Raw genomic sequence first — 18,091 nt, 5'->3', positions numbered from 1 at the left:
GCATATTTGATTTACTGGTGGTAGTTTTAAACGTGACATTGTACTCGAGGACTGCACTCGGAACAAAGTATATTACACCAAAGACGCACTGGGGCATCGATGCCTTATTAGGTTTCGTTTCGTTAATTCGCTCTTTTCCCCGTCCATGTTTGCTCCTCCTCGCTCAAAGCATATACAATCAACCCTAATTACAAAAACAAAAAGAAGCGATGGAATGTAGCAAGGTCGAATAAAGCTAGAACCCTACGTTGGTCCACGCGAATACCTCGCTAGAAGCAACTGATTACAGAATGAAAGAAGAATTCCACCTCCCGCAAACCGAGTAGAGGGGTGCGAAAACGTGATATATATGTGCATGCAAGACAACCCTTTAGACCGTCACAAAAACAACTGTTATCTGCAAACAATCCAGTCGTAAAATAAAACAACATGGAGTAGGGGAAACAGAAACGAGGGCTACCAAGAATAACTTGAACAAATCGGTGAAGCTTTGGAAAGCTCGGATTTCAACCCGTCATATCGACGTCTCCATCCTCTTTCATGTTGACCTTCTCGACAGCGGGCTTCTTGGCTTGATGGCCAGCCTCCTCCACAGCTGGCGGGGCGGCAGCGGGTATGGATGCCTTGACATCCTCCTCAAGACTGCTGGGGCCGACGATGGCGTTGGCGTCGGCTGTAGGTTTTGGATTCTTCTTCTCAAATTCGACTGCAATCTCAAGCGCCCGCTTGTTCCATTCAGCCGACTTTTCCGAGTATTCCGCCATTGCCTTGACGTACGCTTCCTTGAGCGTCGCAACTTGGTCAATGAACGGCCGCCTCTCCTCCTCAGAGGCTGCATTCCACATCTTACCCGCCATGGCGCGGACCTCATGGGCAGTGGGAGGGCCCTTGCCGGGACGACGCCCCTCGAGGCATCTCTGTCTCGCCGCCTCTATGTTCGCCTTGGAGAAGAGCAAGTGAGCCTTCGTTGCGACTTTGGCAGGCTCCAACGGGTGGTCGCCCAGAACGGACCATTGATGCTCCCAAAGTTGAAGCTGCCATGCATCCTCGGCCTCCTTCTGCGGATCCCGGACCTGATCAGCCGTCGACTTGCGCTTTAGCAGCGAAGACGTCGTACCGGTCTCCTTGGGAACAATCAGGGGCGTCTGCACCTCTATGGGTCCGAGCATGTCATTGAGCACCTCGGCCGCAGCCCTCAATCCGGACATGTAAGCTCCGTGAACAGTGGCGGGGTGTGTCGCGCTAGTATGTTCTCCTGCAAAATACAGCCTGTCGATGGGACGCGACATCAGGTCGTAATCTTCCAGCTGCATGCCCGGGCCTGCAGACGAGTAGCTTCCGCGGGCAAACCTGTCTGAGGCCCAGCGGGTGATGATTGACTCCCTTGGTTGAGGCACAGATTGACCAAAGATGGATCGCAGTACCTCAGTGGCCTCCGCAACCAGATCATCGTTTGGTGTCTTTTCCGTGTCAAAGGCGGCATCGCCAGCCATCAATGCAAGTAACGTAGGCATGCCACTGGTGTTGGTCACGTTGAACCACTGGAAGAACCGACCTCTGCCTGAAGAATAGTCCTTCGGATGCAGACTTGATCGACTTTGAGGTGCGCGCAGCACGCCAAATATGTCCTTGTCCTCTTCCCAGAAGGGTTGGTCGTACACGAGCACGACCTTGTTCAGCACTCCAAAGCCGAGACGATCAATGGCGTCTGACTTCCAGGATGGCAGTGGCGGGTCGAACGTTATGTCGCCATGCTTTAGCACGCCGAGCGGGATTGTGTTGACAACGTAGTCGGCATCTATGTTGGTGCCATCCTCTAGCTCAATCTTATATCCGTGTTGTTCCTCTGCAGGTATAGAACCTTCATCAGATGATGTCTTCCTGATGGTCTTGACCACTTTTTTGTACTGTATGTCCAAAGGTGAGGGGATCTCTGCAAGGCCAAGTGCCAAGCTTTGATAGCCTCCAACCACCATGGTATGCTTGCCTTCCCACTCGTTGCCCATGTCAATATCCCAGCCCCTGAGGCTCAGTTGGTGAACGTTGGTAGCATTGCTGTATTCAAGATTGGCAACATGCCAGTTGAACATCCTCATGTCCTGGGAGTTGAGGTCCACGATGTCCTTGAACTGCATAATTGTCTCATCTAGAACTGACCCGAACGTAGCGTCCGGGGCATTGACGGCCGGCCCAATGTCAATGTCGGCGTCATCATCAACACCTTGCTTCAGATTCCAGCCCAGCAGCTTTACAGTGTGTGCTGCCTTGTGTGCCGCGGGTGTTCCAGGCTCGAGATGAACCCGACCCGTAGCTCGGTCTGACGAGACTGGAACTAGATCGACTCGGGGTGCAATATTCTGTTCGGCCACAGATGGAGCTTGCGGCTGTGCTGCTGCCGTCTCTTCCACGTAGCTAATAGTCTTGTGGACTTCTGCCCAGCTGTCTTTGCCCTCGTCGATCAAGTCTCGCTTGCCTTCCAGCAGCTTAGGCAGTGGCAGCTTCCATTTGTACTCTGCAACTCTTTCGATGCAGTGATTGTAGAGCTTGTCGATCAGCATGTCTCGATCTGAGTCGAAAGGCTTGCCATTGGTATCGTAAATGTTGACCAGGTTGAGATCCGACCGAAGCGCGTGACAGCCGAGACCCAGCTGACCGCGAATAAGAATGTTTATCGGGTTTCCCCTGTCGAACCCTGTGATGATCATGCCTCCCATCTCGGCAGTGTATCTCCTCCGGGGGCCATCCCCTTGAACGGGCGGTGCCGTCCTAAAAGGTCGCGAGTAGACCCTTCCACCAATTCTGGACCTGCCCTCTAGGACCACCACCTTTGGTAACAGCTCACCTCGCTCTCGAAATCGCCTGGCATATTGTGCAAACAGGCCTTGTAATTGTCTAGCACAACCTAGACCCGAAAGACCCGCCCCAATCACCAAAATAGTCTTTTGTTTGCTTGGAGCGCCGGCAGCTCCTGGTCTAGACCGGAGCGGACGAACCTCACAGCAGCCAAAGTTTATGTATCCTTCACGTACAAGCCAGTCAAAACAGACACTTGCAACGTCAAACCAGCGGCTATCCTTAGCGCAACCGATAGCCTCCTCCCGCGTCAGGACGAATGTGGGGTTTCGCACCCATAGCCTTAATATTCCATTCCTGAGGTTCAAGTACGTGGTTATCTGTGCTTGACTGATGTGGTCCCTGAGCATCAAATACTCGTCCGGGTGAAGCGCATACGGGTTTAGTCTCGAGGATTCAGCGGCCGCAATGCACTGTATGGCATACTCCTGAGTGGAAACGTCGGTCGGGATCGAAGTCCTCGGTCTGAGATCATATTTCTTGTTCTGCCCATATTTTATCCTGAACTTGGCTGGCCGTGGGGCAGGTTGTGGTGGTGGCGGCTGAACAGACTCAAGGGGACGAACAGTCTCGGGGGAAGGTTGCGGCTCCTCCCAGACAGGCTCGGGGGAAGGTGCTGATGGCTTCGATGTCTCGGAGGCCTCAGAGGCCTCAGGCGCCGGCGGTACCGGCGGGACCGGCGGCTCGGGACGATCGAGGTCAATGGGTGTGGTGGCTTTACTAGATAGAGAAGAAGGAACGGAAGATAATTCCGACTGATCGCTCAGTTCTGACATGCATCTTGAACATGAGGGGCCGGCATCTTCTTCCACCATTGCTGACATGGATGGCTTGAGCGTGGGAAGAGGGTCTTCCATCAATGGGGGACTGCATGGGGTTAGTCCATACACGTCAAAATGTGACCGAGTAATATAAGTGGGATATAAAAGGGAAAAAGGGACCAAGCAAGGAAATAAATAAATAAATAAAACAGGGGGCAACGGACGCAGCTAATCATACATGCAGTTGTTGCATTTGATTTTGCAGCAAAATTCGGGTTACTTGATGGGTCGACCGTAAGGCTTGAAGGGGACAATATGACATGGAATAAACGAGGCACAGTTCAACAACAGCCGGGGAGGGAAAACACGTTATCGCTTGGTTGTTTCCCGGGAAAAAAAAGAAGAAAAAAATAGTATAAATAAACATACCTGTCAGTCCCCAGCGGCGTAGACACCATAGACTCTTCAGAACTTGTCGTCTCAGCAGCACCCGTCTTGACGATGATCTCGGATGCATCCTCAGTGCTAGCAACCGATATGCTTCTCACGCTGATCAGGCCCAAGGGTACAGAAGTCGACGTCGGCGGTGGTTGGGCCGGTTCCGACTGTGCACTGGGTGACGACCTAACAGCCTGCCACCGAGATCGAGTGGATGGCGATGGGTTGAATGATTTGTTGGATACTCCTCGTGATGGTCGAGGTGGAGTTGACGCCGACAAGGGGTCACCGAACTGGATCGAGTCCTTGGCCCCTTTAGACGGGATATCCCTCCCCGACCCGGTGGAATTCCTCAATCGCCTCTTGACCCCTCCGTCCATTGTATACACTCGGCTGCTGTCCCGATCGAGTTGGTCTAGAGGGGTGGCGGCCTTTTTGGATGGCTAGATGGATGGATTTTTATATATCAGGATGTCAAAGCGTTGGACTTCTTTTTTTTTTTTTTGTATCAACTTGGAGCGGTTCTGCAACTGCTACCCTCGCACCAATTCCGCCTTGAATCCTCCGCGATACCAAGAAAATCTCGACGACCATCGGTCTGCTGCTGAATTGTAATACAGCAGTATTAAATAGGGCTGCGTGGAGCATGCGTCAGTATATAATTGAGTGTTTAAAATGACATATACCTCCTCAAACCCAACATATGTGATCGCGGAAAATAAAGGCCCTGTCGTACAATGGGTTTTGGGCTTGGAGCAAGAAAAGGCACTGACTTGGCTGCGTTGGCCTGGGCGGGGGGGACTGACTGACTGAGATCGGGACAGGCAACCTCGCTTTTCAACCGCTAGTCTGCAGAGGTTAGGGGTGCTGCTCAGAGCAGCGGGAGAAGTCGAGTTGTTGATACACCTATCGTCTCAATTACCTGATATTGTAAAATAGGTAAGAGAATTGGCAGTTGAATGATTAATTCGCTATAAAGGCCCCGGTGCAACAGGACAGGACTGTGCTCTAGGTCAGGCCATTAGCCTTCAAAAGGCTACCGGGCAATCGACTCGCAAATTTGCCATCAACATCACGTGAGACCCAGGGACACAACTATTCCAGATGGTCCAGATAGACACTAGTTTGATACACATTGTGTCAGTTGCAGACTTGACAAATCGGCAAATTCAAAACAATCACATCTCAAAGATTATATTATCCGGTGTTTTCATTATTGACGCCTGGCACAAAGTATAATTCTTTTCTGCGAGCAAGGTGCCTGTCTCAATATGTATGTATGTACGTATGTACCTATGATTGGTCGGTCCCCTCAACTCCAATCTAGGTTGTTTATCATTCATCATGCCTGTTGTTCCACAGTACTTTGTATTGAATCCGCTCTTTTGCCAAAACTTTCTTTCTCTATGGCCGCCGCCATAATCTTGTTTCCGCTTATTATCGACGTCGTGCAGATAACAATGTTCAACCGAGCTGCAATCGGATACGGTGACAGGTTAGCCAAGGATCAAAAAGACGGGTACAGTTAAGAATTGGGGCGGTCGGCCTTCATACCTTCTTCCTTCTTTGCAATAAATCGCAAGGCTGCAATTTCCGTAAAAGTTATACCACCTACGAGAACCACAAATACGGTCCTCTTCTCCACGCTCCCCGACAGCAGCGCTCGCGCCTTGACTGCTTTATCCTCACCCTTTTGCACCTCGTCAAAAGTTGGCCCTCTGGCGTGCTTCACAGCATCGTCGAAGCCCTTCCACCCTTGAGCCCCGCCGACGACACCCGCGGCGCCTGTCACCACACCACTGCCGCCCTTTGTAAGGGAAAGAAGGTATTGCTTCTGTAGTATGCACTGCACTAGTCGAATCGAAAGCGGAGCATATCCACAATAGGTGTACGCTATATCAGTCGGATCGTTATCGTTCACTTCCTCGACATTGAGGCGGAGCTGCTTCCGAAGGTAGGTGTAGTTCGTCTTGGTGCCCGTCGCCCCGTGACTTGCTCCTGTCATGGGAATCATTTGCGCCAGAGGCGATGTCCGGGAAAGGAAAAGCTGTAATTTCTCGAGATTGTGTAAGGTGAGCAAATGCTGGTAGCCATAACCTTCTAGCACCAGTCTCTTGAGGAACTCAAAGTCCTTAACTAGTATCCCTCCCGACAGACACGAATGTATGCAGAGCAACCTGAGGACTTTGGGGAGCGGGGTGTCGCATGCAATGAGTTCTTCGATTGCTTCGAGCGATGGTTCAAATCCATAAGCGAGATTCTGCTCGACCTCAAGGAGCTTTCGAAACAAGTCGGTGCGCGCATGGCTGATTATTTCCTCTGCGAGGCCTGTGTGTACCTTCAAGCTCGCCTGTTCCGCTTGGTAACCAGGCAGCTTCTGGACAAATGACTTGAGTTCAGCGGTGGTTTTTGTCGCGTGTCTACTGTCGTAATCGCTCTGCAGGCGACGGGCAATTTTGTTGAGGAGAGGTCCAACTGTGGCAAAATTGGCGTTCCTCAACTGGTCAAAGAGCTTATCTGACGAGTCAAGCTGGATCTTTCGTTTCCTCCCCGTTGAGTTGGCAGTTGGGGTAGTCGAATTGGTTTGTGCCGCTGACTGTGGTGGCACACCAACGACAGTCGAGTCCACTTCCGTCTGATTGTGCTGGATCTCAAAGACCTCGTCAATCAACCCCTCATAGGTCAATTGGGTAAGTAGAGGAGTCACGGGGTCGACTTCTCGGTCGATTATAATGACGCTTTCCATTGTCGTGCTAGGATTGAGCCCGATCTTGTCGCTCGCATCCTCGCCCGCCAGGAGTTCCTGGCGCATCCGCGATAGCATCTCAGCTACGCGTCTGGCGTTGTCACCCTTCCCAATTATGCGTGGGAACAGGCCATGTTGTTGTTGAACGCCCATCAGAGCACGTGCGAGTAAGTAGTTCGGCGTAGGATCGTTGGCTAGGAAAAGGTCCCTGAATGAGTCTTCGAGCTCTAGTGATAGCACATCCCGTTCGAGCGGGAAGAAGTACAACGGAAGCTCCGAAACGTTCACATCGCCGAGCACCCCGGCCTCTTCCAGTAACTTATCAGACATGGTGGTCCGCCGGGGGACCCAGAAGACGTGGAATTCATGCCCAGTCTGGCTTTCGCGGTGCAGTCGTCGGATCTCATCTGTTGCAATTTTGGCGTCAGTATGATATACCCGGAGGTTGCAGATGCCTACGTGCTCAGTGTGTGCCCTCCACGATGTGAAGCCAGTATAACCATACAAGCTATGACGATACCATAAGAATTTGAGGTTTGCGAAGACACTGGGGAATAAGCCTTTCGAGCAAAGGCAAAAACCAGTAAATCCCTAAGAAACTTACCTGCAATTTCCTGCGCATTACGGGCGCATTCGCCCCTCGCAATGAAAACGACATTTCGCTGGCTGGTACTGGCGTTTTTACTTTCCAAAAAGAAGAACTTGTCGACACCGTAGTCTTGCAAGGTAGAGACCTTGACGATGAGGCCAATAGGGCCGGCTAGGCTCTTTTCAATCACGAGGTTTTTCTTGCCGCGGACCTAGGAGCTCCGAGTCAGCAGTCGATCGGGTTCGCCAGCTGTGAAGAGTGTTTGAATTTGCGGATATTGGTCAAGCGCGGATGTGAACTCACTCCTTCCAGCAGGTAGAGCAGGTCTTTACGAGCCTTGTCTCTGACCTGATCGGTGTCAAATGCCACATGAAGAGCCATGACGAGCCCTCCATGCGGTACGGAGCGGAGGGCGGCAGGCGATTCCTACCGACAACTTAATCGCTGGCGTACGTTTGTTTGGATTGGGAGGGAATTCGGAAGCCTCCGTCTGGGGGGTTGACATCACTGCACGTGGTACGGTTTGCCGCCAAGGCCTGAGCGGGGACTTAGTCCACGGACTGCTAGTCTAGTACCACAGTGTAAAAGACTATCGGGCCATCACCTAAATGCCTCAGGCCCATAGCACAACCTCCCTAACATAACATTCGGCACTGTTTGTTATTTAAACTTTGATGTGTTGTGAATGACTATAAAGGTGTTCTCCCAGGCTTTCATTGAATCATTTTCATGAAATAACCCTCCCTCATTTAGCTCGTCACTGAGCATTCGCAATGTCAAGAAGCCTGGTTTGGCTAAATAACGCTTTGTGCCATGTATGCTTGCTCTCATTTCTTGATCAAAGGCGAAGTAACCCCTTCGTAACCATACAAGATAATTGTAAAACCCAACCCCATGCATTCAAAAGCCCCCCGTCGTATAGTCGTTATCATCATTCTCGGCTGGAAGACAACGACAACGCTTGTGCACCTTATTAAAACGCACGCTAGTCCAATGAGTTTTCCCCAATGTAGTAAATCAACCTTAAGCAGAGTGGTCAGGCATTCCAACCGATTCAGTCGTCGGTAACATCGACTAGTGATACCAGGGTTGCCGACCTCGGGCCATCTTGACGCCAACGATGCTGCCAATTAGACAGTGTTATCGTGGTAGTAGAAATCGATATCTCTCGGTCGCGCCCTGTTGCTTCGCACGAACTCTTCATCCCCGGGCGGTCGCTCGTTTTTGGTATTGCCCGTGAGCATCGACTGTAGGCTCATGCAAACACTCTCGACATTCTGTACTGGCGACCATCCCTGTTGCCCCAGAAGGTCTAAACAGATGATGCCGTTGGAGTAGATGTGCGGGTGCATGGGTATCGGGCGATCTGGTAACTTAGTAAAGACGACCTCGGGCGGCTCTGTAATGCCAAGTCATTAGATTAGCAAAACCGGTAAATGCAGGGCCATGTTTGGTTTTTGCGGATTCGCAACACGACCGTGATCTTTTATTGTTGCGACCGAAACTAACCTATCGGATAAGATGAGCTGAATCTGAACTTCAGCCTGTACGTTTCGTTGGCATAAAGGGGGTTATTGTCCAGAACTTTTATGTCTAATAACCACTCCTCGAAATTGTCGGCACTGATGAGAAGAATACCAGGAGGTAAACTTTCTTTGATCTGCAAGGCGTGGAATTCTGTATTAGGTTACGTAGACACAGCGAGTTTCAATATGCGTAGCCCGAAAACTGAAACCAACCTTGATCAACTCTTTACTCAACCGCTTGTTCGCAAAGCTGGCCGCCATTGCTCCCGGGTGGTCGGGAGGTCGCAGTAGCGACGCAAAAGTCTGTGCAAACCCGCCAGTTATACAGAGTCGGGCGGTCAATCTATAATGTCGGAGACGATGCGCTTCCTGTCGGGCGAATCGTTTTTGCTTGATGGTGCGAGGGATTCGAAATGGCAAGCCGAGAGACACGCGTACACAGCGGACAATTATGTCGTGGCAGTGCGAGCCGGCAAAATGACTAGCTCCAGACGTTTTTTTTTTTTTTTTTTTTTTTTGAATGGGCGAGGGAGTATGTTGCAGTAAGAAACGTCTAACCCAACTTCATTCAGTCGTAGCGCCAATAAATATTATTGACAGGCAAGACGGGGCAGTCTCTAACCAGCAAGACAGACCAGTTTAACTGCAAGCAGCGAATGGCGGTATTAGGCCACCAACAAACAATCCTAGAAGGCAAGTGCCTGAGCTAATATCTTGGCAATGGTTTTTGTTGCTTCTTGTCAAGTGCACGTCGGTCTGAGCAACGCGCGGCACGGCGTCAAAGGCGCCAAAGACACGACCCGTCTCTTCCAAAAAGGAAAAAGAAAAAAAAACCCCAAATCAAATTAGATATGATCCAAGATTGATGCAGAAAGAAAAAGATTTGATAAGGCTTGATATTGATAACTCGGCGATCGTCCTTGTCCCCCGCGTCTGGTTGGCAGTATTGCAGTGCAGGAAGGGAAGAATTGTTCGCCAAACCACACGGTACCTGCCAATCCAAAATGACGTCTCCCAGCTCTTTACCCCGATCCACGTATGGCCCCGCGGTGGGGTCTCTGGTTGTCAGGGTCGTTTTGGTCGCAAATACGCTGGCTTATGCTTACCTACTCGTTGCTGCTGCGCGAGCTGAAACTGTTTCTCATCTCCGTGAATGTTGGTTTTGAATTTTAAAATAATTTGACTCAGCTGGTAGAAGGGTGAGATTGTAGGTATAAATGGGAGTGGAGGGAAACTGGCACTGCCACTGAGGCTGTGCTATTGATGTAGGCTCGCATGGGTTGCAAGCTGGTAGATACGGTACTTCAGCCTCCGTCCAGGTTGACATGGAAGGTACAACATGAGGTAAATGCATACCTACCTTAGGTATGTACAGTAGGTACCTAGGTATGTCGTGAGATGGATGGACCCAGCTCAATATCGCAGAGGCAAACCCCTTCTTTTCCTCCCTTGAAGAGCCCTTGCACCCTGCCTGGTTTTCCATAGCGTGGAGCGAGATTGACCCCTCCACTCTCAAGCTGTTACGCTGCGGAGCTGCCGCGGTTCCTGGCGGGCAGGGGCTGAGCTACTCTAGCGCGGGGTACTTTGGGCAACGGTCAATTGAGGGCCTCTTGGGCCTTTTGACAGCTGCCTTGCTTTCGGCTGCGCCAGGCTGCACTTATCACATCAGACATTCAACCCAATCGTCTCCCTTCTTTATGCAATGCAATCATGGAATAAAGCCTTGGGTCTCACTTCTATAATAGGTCCTAGAAACTGATGTAGCCTAGGCTGGTAGAATGATCAATCACGTGCCGCGCGCTTAGTGCTTCCCCTAGAACTAAACTTTTACCATTCAACTTATCTCCACTGCCTTACCCTACAACAAAGAGTTAAGGTACCTAACAAAGAGGTGGCTGCCCAGCCGCATCCCACCCTACCGCCCCCGGTCCAAGACGCAAAGACCAGGCGTTACGCCAATCCCTGACTTGGTTCAAGAACAGAACCACCCCTCCACTTCCTCCAGGAATCAGTTGTATCCTCGAATGCGCCCAGTTCATCTGCCTGCCTTACTACCTACTCGTCTTGTTTGCATTACTTTACCAACGTACCTGGGAGGTGCGGCACCTTGGGTATCTAAGGTACCTACCTACCTACCTACGTTGCCAAGCTGCTGCCATATCGCCCCTCACCTCGTTTCCTGGAAGATAAGTCCACCAGACGCATTCATCCCACAGTTGCTGGCTCGCCGTAAGCAACTACCCGCCGCACTTGTTCTGCGCCTGAAACACTGCTTCGATTGGTCCTCTTGCGAAAGGCGAGAATTGGACGTTTTCCTCGCTGGTCCTCTGGCTTGGATTGTTTAAAAAGACAGACCTGGCATCAAAGGCTGCACTGTCGCATCCACCGACCAATTTCAGACTGGCCAAGTTGGTTCCGCAGTAGTTGTTGATAAATTTGCAGCACCACTACCAGGCGACGATCAACACGGTGCCTTCAAGATGAGCTGTGCGTATACCTCGCAAGATCTTACATTTCCTCTCTCTTGCTCTTGTGACCCGGCTTTCCTTTGAAAGCTTAATCACTGACCATTGTTGTGTATTTTTGCCAGTCTCTGGTATGCTCAACCGCCTGCATGGCCAGCCAGAGAGCTACGACAAGAAGTAAGCAACACCCATTTCCCGCTGAACGTACGTGCGGCGCGCTCTAACCGACCATCTCCTATCGCTTCCATAGATCAAAATACCGATTCGGCAAGACCCTCGGAGCTGGCACATATGGCATCGTCAGAGAAGCAGAGGGACCGACCGGCAAGGTTGCCATCAAGATCATTCTGAAGAAGAATGTCAAGGGCAACGAACGTATGGTGTACGATGAGCTTGAAATGCTCCAGCGACTACAGCATCCGCACATCGTTCGGTTCGTGGACTGGTTTGAGTCAAGAGTTAGTACTCTATAGGCTGCCGCAAACCTCTAAACAAAGTGACGTGTAGACTGACGACGCACCATCGTGTTTGCTATAGGACAAGTATTATATTGTGACGGAGCTGGCGACTGGAGGCGAGCTCTTCGACCGCATTTGCGAGCAGGGCAAGTTCACAGAGAAGGATGCCTCGCAAACCATCAAACAGGTTCTTGGTGCTGTAGACTACCTACACAGCAAGAACGTTGTCCATAGAGGTAAGCATATGAAAGGCCCCCGGCGGTAGTCGTCGTGCATCAGTGTGAAGAGCGTTGAAACCTCTAGCTGGTAAATTACGCGAAAGGCTAATGGCGAGCTCTGGAATCTAGATCTCAAACCCGAGAACCTACTTTACCTTAGCAAAGCGCCCGACTCGGATCTGGTGCTGGCAGACTTTGGTATCGCCAAGATGCTAGACAGCAGGGACGAGGTCCTGACAACCATGGCTGGCTCTTTTGGGTATGCAGCTCCCGAGGTCATGATGAAGAAGGGACACGGAAAGCCAGTCGACATGTGGTCCATGGGCGTGATCACATACACACTGCTGTGCGGTTATTCTCCGTTCCGATCCGAGGGTCTTCAGGATCTTATCGAGGAATGCTCCAATGCCCAGGTCACATTCCACGACAGGTATTGGCGAGATGTGAGCGAGGACGCAAAGAACTTTATCAGGTCCCTGCTTCAGGCCAACCCAGAGGATCGCGCGACCAGTGGCGTAAGTTTCCTTTTTGTGATGTGTGCTTTTCAGGAGGATCGCGGATAGCTAATTTGGCGTTATTATACAGCAAGCTCTCAGGCACCCGTGGCTCAGCGGTGAGAACGCAACGGACCACAACTTGCTGCCGGAAATCAAGTCCTTCATGGCAAAGGCCCGACTTCGACGCGGCATCGAGATGGTCAAGCTGGCGAACCGCATCCAGACGCTCAAGCTCCAAGAAGAAGACCCCGACAACACGGACATGCCGGACGATGCGGTCGAGGCGGCAGACGTGTCACAGGGCCATGCAGGATCATCTGGTGGCAGCGGACTGTTCAAGCCGGGGGAGAAGAAGACCATGTCAAAGGCGGTCAAGGGTGCAATCTTCCGCGAGGTGGTGCTGGCCAAAGTCAGGGAAATGAAGACGCAAGAGGAGACGCTCAAGGTAGCAGAGGAGGTAGAGAAGGAGGCTCGCAGGAAGAGCTTCACTGGTTCATGAATGAGGAGCGCTTAGGTTGCTCTCCAACGGCGTCTCCTCTAATGCGGCCTTCCTTCTTTGCCTTTTTACCTTTCTTGACTAGGTTACCGTTTTCGGTGGGCTCGGTTTTTACTTACTTCTTTTGGGCCTGTTGTTTGCTTATCTGGGTGGGCACTGGATTGAATGACAGTTTGCAGCATGGTAGTCGAGATCCGTCCTCGCAAAGAGATACAGACGGACGTGTCACCAGGGGGGGGGGGGGGGGGGGGGGGGGGGGATATGTGATAGGATACCTGCGCCATCTTTTTAGCGATATTTCAGTATTTCAAAGTTACCATTTCGTTTTCCATCTTCCGACTCTCTTCAGCTGGAGAAAATTTACTTACTAGCCACAGCAAATGGTGAGCTTACCGGGGTCAGAATTGGTTCTTTCCTTCTCCTTAATTTGCTGTTTTTGCGGCTTGGGAAACACTCGGGGAATGAATGGGTTGTGTATGCTTGATGTTGGATAGTTTGTCAATGCGACGGTTTGCGCATACCCGCAAATTGAAGCATAACAGATTAAATAAACAATTGTGAAAAAGTCTGATTTCTCTCTCTCTCTATCTTTTTTTTTTTTTTTTTTTTTTTTTTACCAACAATGAGTTGCGCATAAAATGTGCGAACAGCTATTGAATGTTAAAAAAACAAAGGTGACATTCAAGGCTCGCATGAACATCCAATCTGAAAAAACCCCGGCGCCAAAACAAGCACAGCCCATTTCCCCTTCCCATCCATTCCGAGTCCTTGGTAATTCGGGTAGGGCAACACAGCCCGCGCCGCAACCAACCACAACCCCGGGATCTTTGCGGGAACAAAGCCACCACCCCATCCAACGACGTCGTACTTGGCCAAGTGTACAGAGGCAAGTTTGCCGTACCCGGTCGTCGATCATGGCGGCTGTTTTTGTTTGTCTCTTTGGGGTGTGTGTGCTTTGTGATTAGGTGGGGAGAAGGGGACGTTAGAAAAACCTGCTTTCTGCCTAAACAAGAGTTATTGCTCATCTTGATGCAATATTTCACGGAGAGATGGAAATCCGGTGAGTAAAACAGAAACTAATTACACCAAGGAAGAGGAAAAAAAAACAAAAAAAAAAAAAAAAAAACAAGTGGATTAAGCCCAATGGTTTAGTAACGGACTTTTCTTTTCTTTTCTGTTTTGGTTCTTGGTTCCTCTTCCCGCATTTCATCACGATTTGTCTCGGTAACGGCGAGATTGGCGAAAAGGAACGGGAGGGGGTGGTTCGTCGGCTCGCCTGGAACACAGCCACCGTCATGGGGTTCCCTTGATATTTGACAGTTCACAAATGAGGGGGGCGGGTTCCGAACAACTGGCTTGTGCTCTTTTAAGTTTTTATTCTTTTTTGTTCGAAGATTTTCTGGAAATTAAGAGTTTATGCGGTTGAAAAATGGCACATCACTATAATCTTGATCAGCAGCGTGAACGATCTATATGTCCGCGACTGTGCGTTGTTATAGGTGGGTTGAGCCTGGATGCCCGGAAAGGTGCAAATTGTCCGAGTTATTTTTGGCATCATCATGTCTGGACTGCACCGACATTGATGCCATGAAAATGTTTGATGACCTTCATTTTGATGTTGGCGGACGCAAGTACACATGTAGACTTACTAGTAGTCTTGTTCAATATGCCAACCAGTGTTGGGAAGCATGCAGGGATTTGCACATGTGACGCGGTTTTGCACAAAAGTGTAATATGAACTTGTGGTTTTATTTTGTTTGTTCAGAGCAATTACATTTACTGTTACTTTTATACTAAGACTACCAGAGTGCAACCATAATCGATGCGCCGGACTTTTTGTAACAAGGGTGTTTGTACACGTTCCAAACATAAGACATGAAAGAGAATGCACGTGTGTGCAGTGTAATATAGGGTGCTGTGCGTGGTAGACGCCGACAAAGGAGATAGAAACTCAAAAAGGAAAACATGATGGTATCAAATCGTCCAAATCGAACAGGGTCGTCAAGCCTTGTTCGTCTCTAGTAAGTCATTGCAAGATGCTGCCGTATGGATTTCGAGGTATGTGAGGTATGTGTGTGTGTGAGATATGTGGGGGTATATATAAAAGAAATGTTATTTAGTTGATTATTTGGATGGTTGGTTTTCATGACAGCTCGGCCAAGACATCGTTACAGAGCCTTTCGTAGCGCGAAGCGTCAAACCTCTTGCGTTGCCATCCGTTCTGACGAAGTTTTTCGATGCGCGCCTGGCGGTCCAACATGCGGAGCTCCTCGCTGGCAACTGATGCATTCGGGTTGGAGACAATGGCGGCAATAAATTCCTCCTTGCGCGTCTGTCCAGTGGATTCTCCCAGAAGGGTGTCGACGTCAGAGCGGTGGGCTTGTAGCTGATACTTGAGTGACATCAGCGTGTCACAGTAGCGGTAGACCGACTGTGATGCTCTAAGCGAATCTTCGTCGAACTGGTCAAAGCCGTTTTGACTCGAGAGCGAGTGGCGCATACTCGACCGCCGAGGCATGGGAGCGTGAAGGTCGGGACTGGATGCGGATGCAGACTCGGGGCTGGCTGGGCGCTTCGGCGGCTCGGGAAGAGGAGATCTGAGTATGGGAGAGGCGAAGTAGGCGTCCTCAAAGCCCAATGTGGGTGAATCGGGACGGATGATAGGCTCGGTGGGGAAAGTAAACTTCTCCTCCTTTGGCAGCTGGAAGGAGACAGTCTTCTTGGCCTTGCGCTGGACCGGAGTCGAATCGGAAGACCTTGAAAGCAGATCTTCATAAGAGCAAATAGAGTTGGTGGGCGAGGCCGTGGACGGCGTGGACCAGGTCCCCGAGCTGATGGACCCTGAGGGTGAGTGGAACCCACTCCCACTGAAAGCAACGGATGCCCGTGAGCTGCTCCGCGAGAGAGAAACCGCAGCGGTCTCGGCGGCCTTGATAAGAGCTGCTGCTTCGTCGTAATGCGTACGAGCTTGTGTCAAAAGCTGAATTCTCGCAGGGGCGGTAGCCGGATACGGCCTCGCGCACATCTCGAACGAGTTGGCGGCGTAAAAGTGCAAGTATATCAAGTGCGCCGGTTCCACAGAAGACTAAAGTGGTGTAAGCGGGTGAGAGAGAAAAAAAAAAAAAAAAAAAAAAAAACAACGAGGCAAGGTAGGTAGGCTACCTTTGACAATGAGGGTGGCTCTACTTACAGTTTCTTTCAAGTTGTCCAAGATTTCGGTGCAGCGTGCTGAGCAGGCACGAAACCTTTTGCTCACATGATGACGCTTGATCTCGGCCATGGTCCTCCTCCATTCAGCTGCCGTGTATGGCAGATTAGGGAGAAGAGCTAGCATGGGAGACGATACGCGTTGTATCGCTCTAGGAGCTCTTACAGGAATCGCCAGAGATCCCAAGCTGGCGTGTCGTGCGTGTCGCGCAGGTCGAGCTGATGATGATATGCTGTATGTGGGCAACTCGGCTATGCTGGCCCGGTGGCCTGCTGCTGGAGGAGATCCCGTAACGGTGGGAAGACGAAGAGGAATTAAACCAGCCATTTTTGCGGCCTATTAGCGGATTGATGAAAGGGTGGGTGGTGAGGTAGATGGATGGGTATTTGAAGGCCTCCGTGAATAGCGTTTCGGTGATGGCGGGGACAAAGTCAACAAGGCTTCCCTCCAAGTCACCGAAGCCGCGAAAGTTGGAGGTTCGGTGCTCGGCAGATTCGAGATGGGACGGGTCAACTGATATCGAAACTGTCAAGATGTTGCATGCGGACCCATGGCCAGGTATGAGCGTGCGTGCCGGGTTAGACGGAAGCCGTCGAGGTTTCCACCAAGTAATTTTATCGGACGAACAATGCGAATGGTGTGTTTGGTTGGCTAGTACTTTTGAGTTGCGGAGAGCTCACGCAAAGGAGTGATAAAAAAAATCCTAAAAATGAGAACCCAAAAAGTGGGAAAGCAAGCTGATTATGAACGAAAAAGAAGCTTTGTACTGGTTGAGCTTTTATATAGCAAAGTTGTTCGACTTGCTGTTGTAAGACGATGATATTAAAGGGCGGTTTTTTTGTTTTGTTTTTTGGTGACGGAGTCGAGGCAGACAGAGCCGTGTATATACCGTAGGCCAAAAGGAATGACGACAAAGCCAAGCAACGACAACGCTTTAAAGCAGACGAACAAACCAGAGGAAATCTGGTCTAGGTTTGGCGGAGAGGGTGGCGGGAGGCTGTGTAAGAGATATAATCCAGGGCGGATAGTGAGGTTGAGAGGTGTGTGCCCTTGGGGCTGATTTGGTTGGTACTTTTGAGTAGGGCGCGCGAACGATTCAGATCCAGGTCGACCATGGACAGGTAAGGTAGCATAAAATGGTAATCAATCAATGAATGAGAACCGGACTAACTTTAGTATCCAGGTAATAAAATAAAACAACAACAAAAAATGCAGCGCAGTGCATAGGGAAAGGAGTCGGGGACTTTTAGGGAATAAATTAAAGAGGGAAAAAGAGACGGCGGCACAAGCTTGTGTGCTGTCCGTCTCTGGGTACCTACCTACGCGTTGCATTCCGGGTGTCCCACCCCCCACCCCCCCGTAGAAACCCTCCCTGGGGTGGCGTGCAAACTATGGAGACCGAGAGGACCCATACACGCCCCCCCCCCCCCCCCCCCCCCCCCCCATCCCACAATCCCAGAAAGCTGCCAACATGGTCTTCAAATTTCCGACTGATCGAATTTGACTACCTCTACCAACCAAGCAAAGATGCCTGAGAAATGAGTTGGAAAACTGGGGGACCATGGCGAGAGACATGGAGATACGAATACCGCACCGGTCCCATCCCTTTCAAAGACAGTTGACAGTTTCTTCAGGGATAAGTTCTACTCTCTTACTGACAATATTGTATGTGTGTGTGTGTGTGTGTGTGCAACCGTTACGTAGGTGGATTCTCGGTTGCCGCCGAAAAAAAGACCGTTGTAGGGATATTGAAGATTTTTTTGAAGCTGGTTTTTTGTTTCTTTGTGGAGTTTTTGTTTTTTTTTCTTTTTGTTTTGCTTCTTGTGTGCACGGCTT

General features: G+C 50.5%; 6 protein-coding genes across 6 annotated transcripts; 1 reads left to right on the top strand and 5 right to left on the bottom strand.

Annotated features, from left to right (window-relative positions):
• Positions 1–54: 54 nt before the first annotated feature.
• PgNI_06324 (uncharacterized protein) lies at positions 55–5,006 on the bottom strand. The gene is made up of 3 exons (XM_031126348.1): positions 4,859–5,006; positions 4,044–4,687; positions 55–3,720 (listed from the first exon to the last, which is right to left on the bottom strand). The coding sequence occupies exons 2-3, from the start codon at positions 4,430–4,432 to the stop codon at positions 507–509; spliced, it is 3,603 nt and encodes a 1,200-aa protein (XP_030981867.1). The 5' UTR covers positions 4,433–4,687; positions 4,859–5,006; the 3' UTR covers positions 55–506.
• A 232-nt stretch (positions 5,007–5,238) lies between these two features.
• On the bottom strand, positions 5,239–7,857 carry PgNI_06323 (uncharacterized protein). The gene is made up of 4 exons (XM_031126347.1): positions 7,691–7,857; positions 7,403–7,598; positions 5,607–7,205; positions 5,239–5,525 (listed from the first exon to the last, which is right to left on the bottom strand). Exons 1-4 carry the CDS (start codon positions 7,766–7,768, stop codon positions 5,395–5,397), a joined length of 2,004 nt encoding a protein of 667 aa, XP_030982914.1. The 5' UTR covers positions 7,769–7,857; the 3' UTR covers positions 5,239–5,394.
• A 181-nt stretch (positions 7,858–8,038) lies between these two features.
• PgNI_06322 (uncharacterized protein) lies at positions 8,039–9,431 on the bottom strand. The gene is made up of 3 exons (XM_031126346.1): positions 9,127–9,431; positions 8,897–9,047; positions 8,039–8,786 (listed from the first exon to the last, which is right to left on the bottom strand). Exons 1-3 carry the CDS (start codon positions 9,172–9,174, stop codon positions 8,518–8,520), a joined length of 468 nt encoding a protein of 155 aa, XP_030982912.1. The 5' UTR covers positions 9,175–9,431; the 3' UTR covers positions 8,039–8,517.
• A 1,199-nt stretch (positions 9,432–10,630) lies between these two features.
• On the top strand, positions 10,631–13,589 carry PgNI_06321 (uncharacterized protein). The gene is made up of 6 exons (XM_031126345.1): positions 10,631–11,400; positions 11,504–11,555; positions 11,629–11,836; positions 11,916–12,072; positions 12,184–12,569; positions 12,640–13,589. Exons 1-6 carry the CDS (start codon positions 11,394–11,396, stop codon positions 13,048–13,050), a joined length of 1,221 nt encoding a protein of 406 aa, XP_030981872.1. The 5' UTR covers positions 10,631–11,393; the 3' UTR covers positions 13,051–13,589.
• A 606-nt stretch (positions 13,590–14,195) lies between these two features.
• PgNI_06320 (uncharacterized protein) lies at positions 14,196–14,605 on the bottom strand (the record flags this gene model as incomplete). The annotated part of the gene is made up of 2 exons (XM_031126344.1): positions 14,196–14,426; positions 14,489–14,605. 2 exons carry the CDS (start codon positions 14,603–14,605, stop codon positions 14,196–14,198), a joined length of 348 nt encoding a protein of 115 aa, XP_030981871.1.
• A 206-nt stretch (positions 14,606–14,811) lies between these two features.
• On the bottom strand, positions 14,812–17,275 carry PgNI_06319 (uncharacterized protein). Its single transcript, XM_031126343.1, has 2 exons — positions 16,238–17,275; positions 14,812–16,132 (listed from the first exon to the last, which is right to left on the bottom strand). The coding sequence occupies exons 1-2, from the start codon at positions 16,580–16,582 to the stop codon at positions 15,191–15,193; spliced, it is 1,287 nt and encodes a 428-aa protein (XP_030982645.1). The 5' UTR covers positions 16,583–17,275; the 3' UTR covers positions 14,812–15,190.
• Positions 17,276–18,091: the final 816 nt, after the last annotated feature.

Source organism: Pyricularia grisea, chromosome I (assembly GCF_004355905.1).
Source record: "Pyricularia grisea strain NI907 chromosome I, whole genome shotgun sequence".
Taxonomy (NCBI): domain Eukaryota; kingdom Fungi; phylum Ascomycota; class Sordariomycetes; order Magnaporthales; family Pyriculariaceae; genus Pyricularia; species Pyricularia grisea.
The sequence above is the reverse complement of the archived record's forward strand: the minus strand, read 5'-3'. Positions and strand labels throughout refer to the sequence as shown.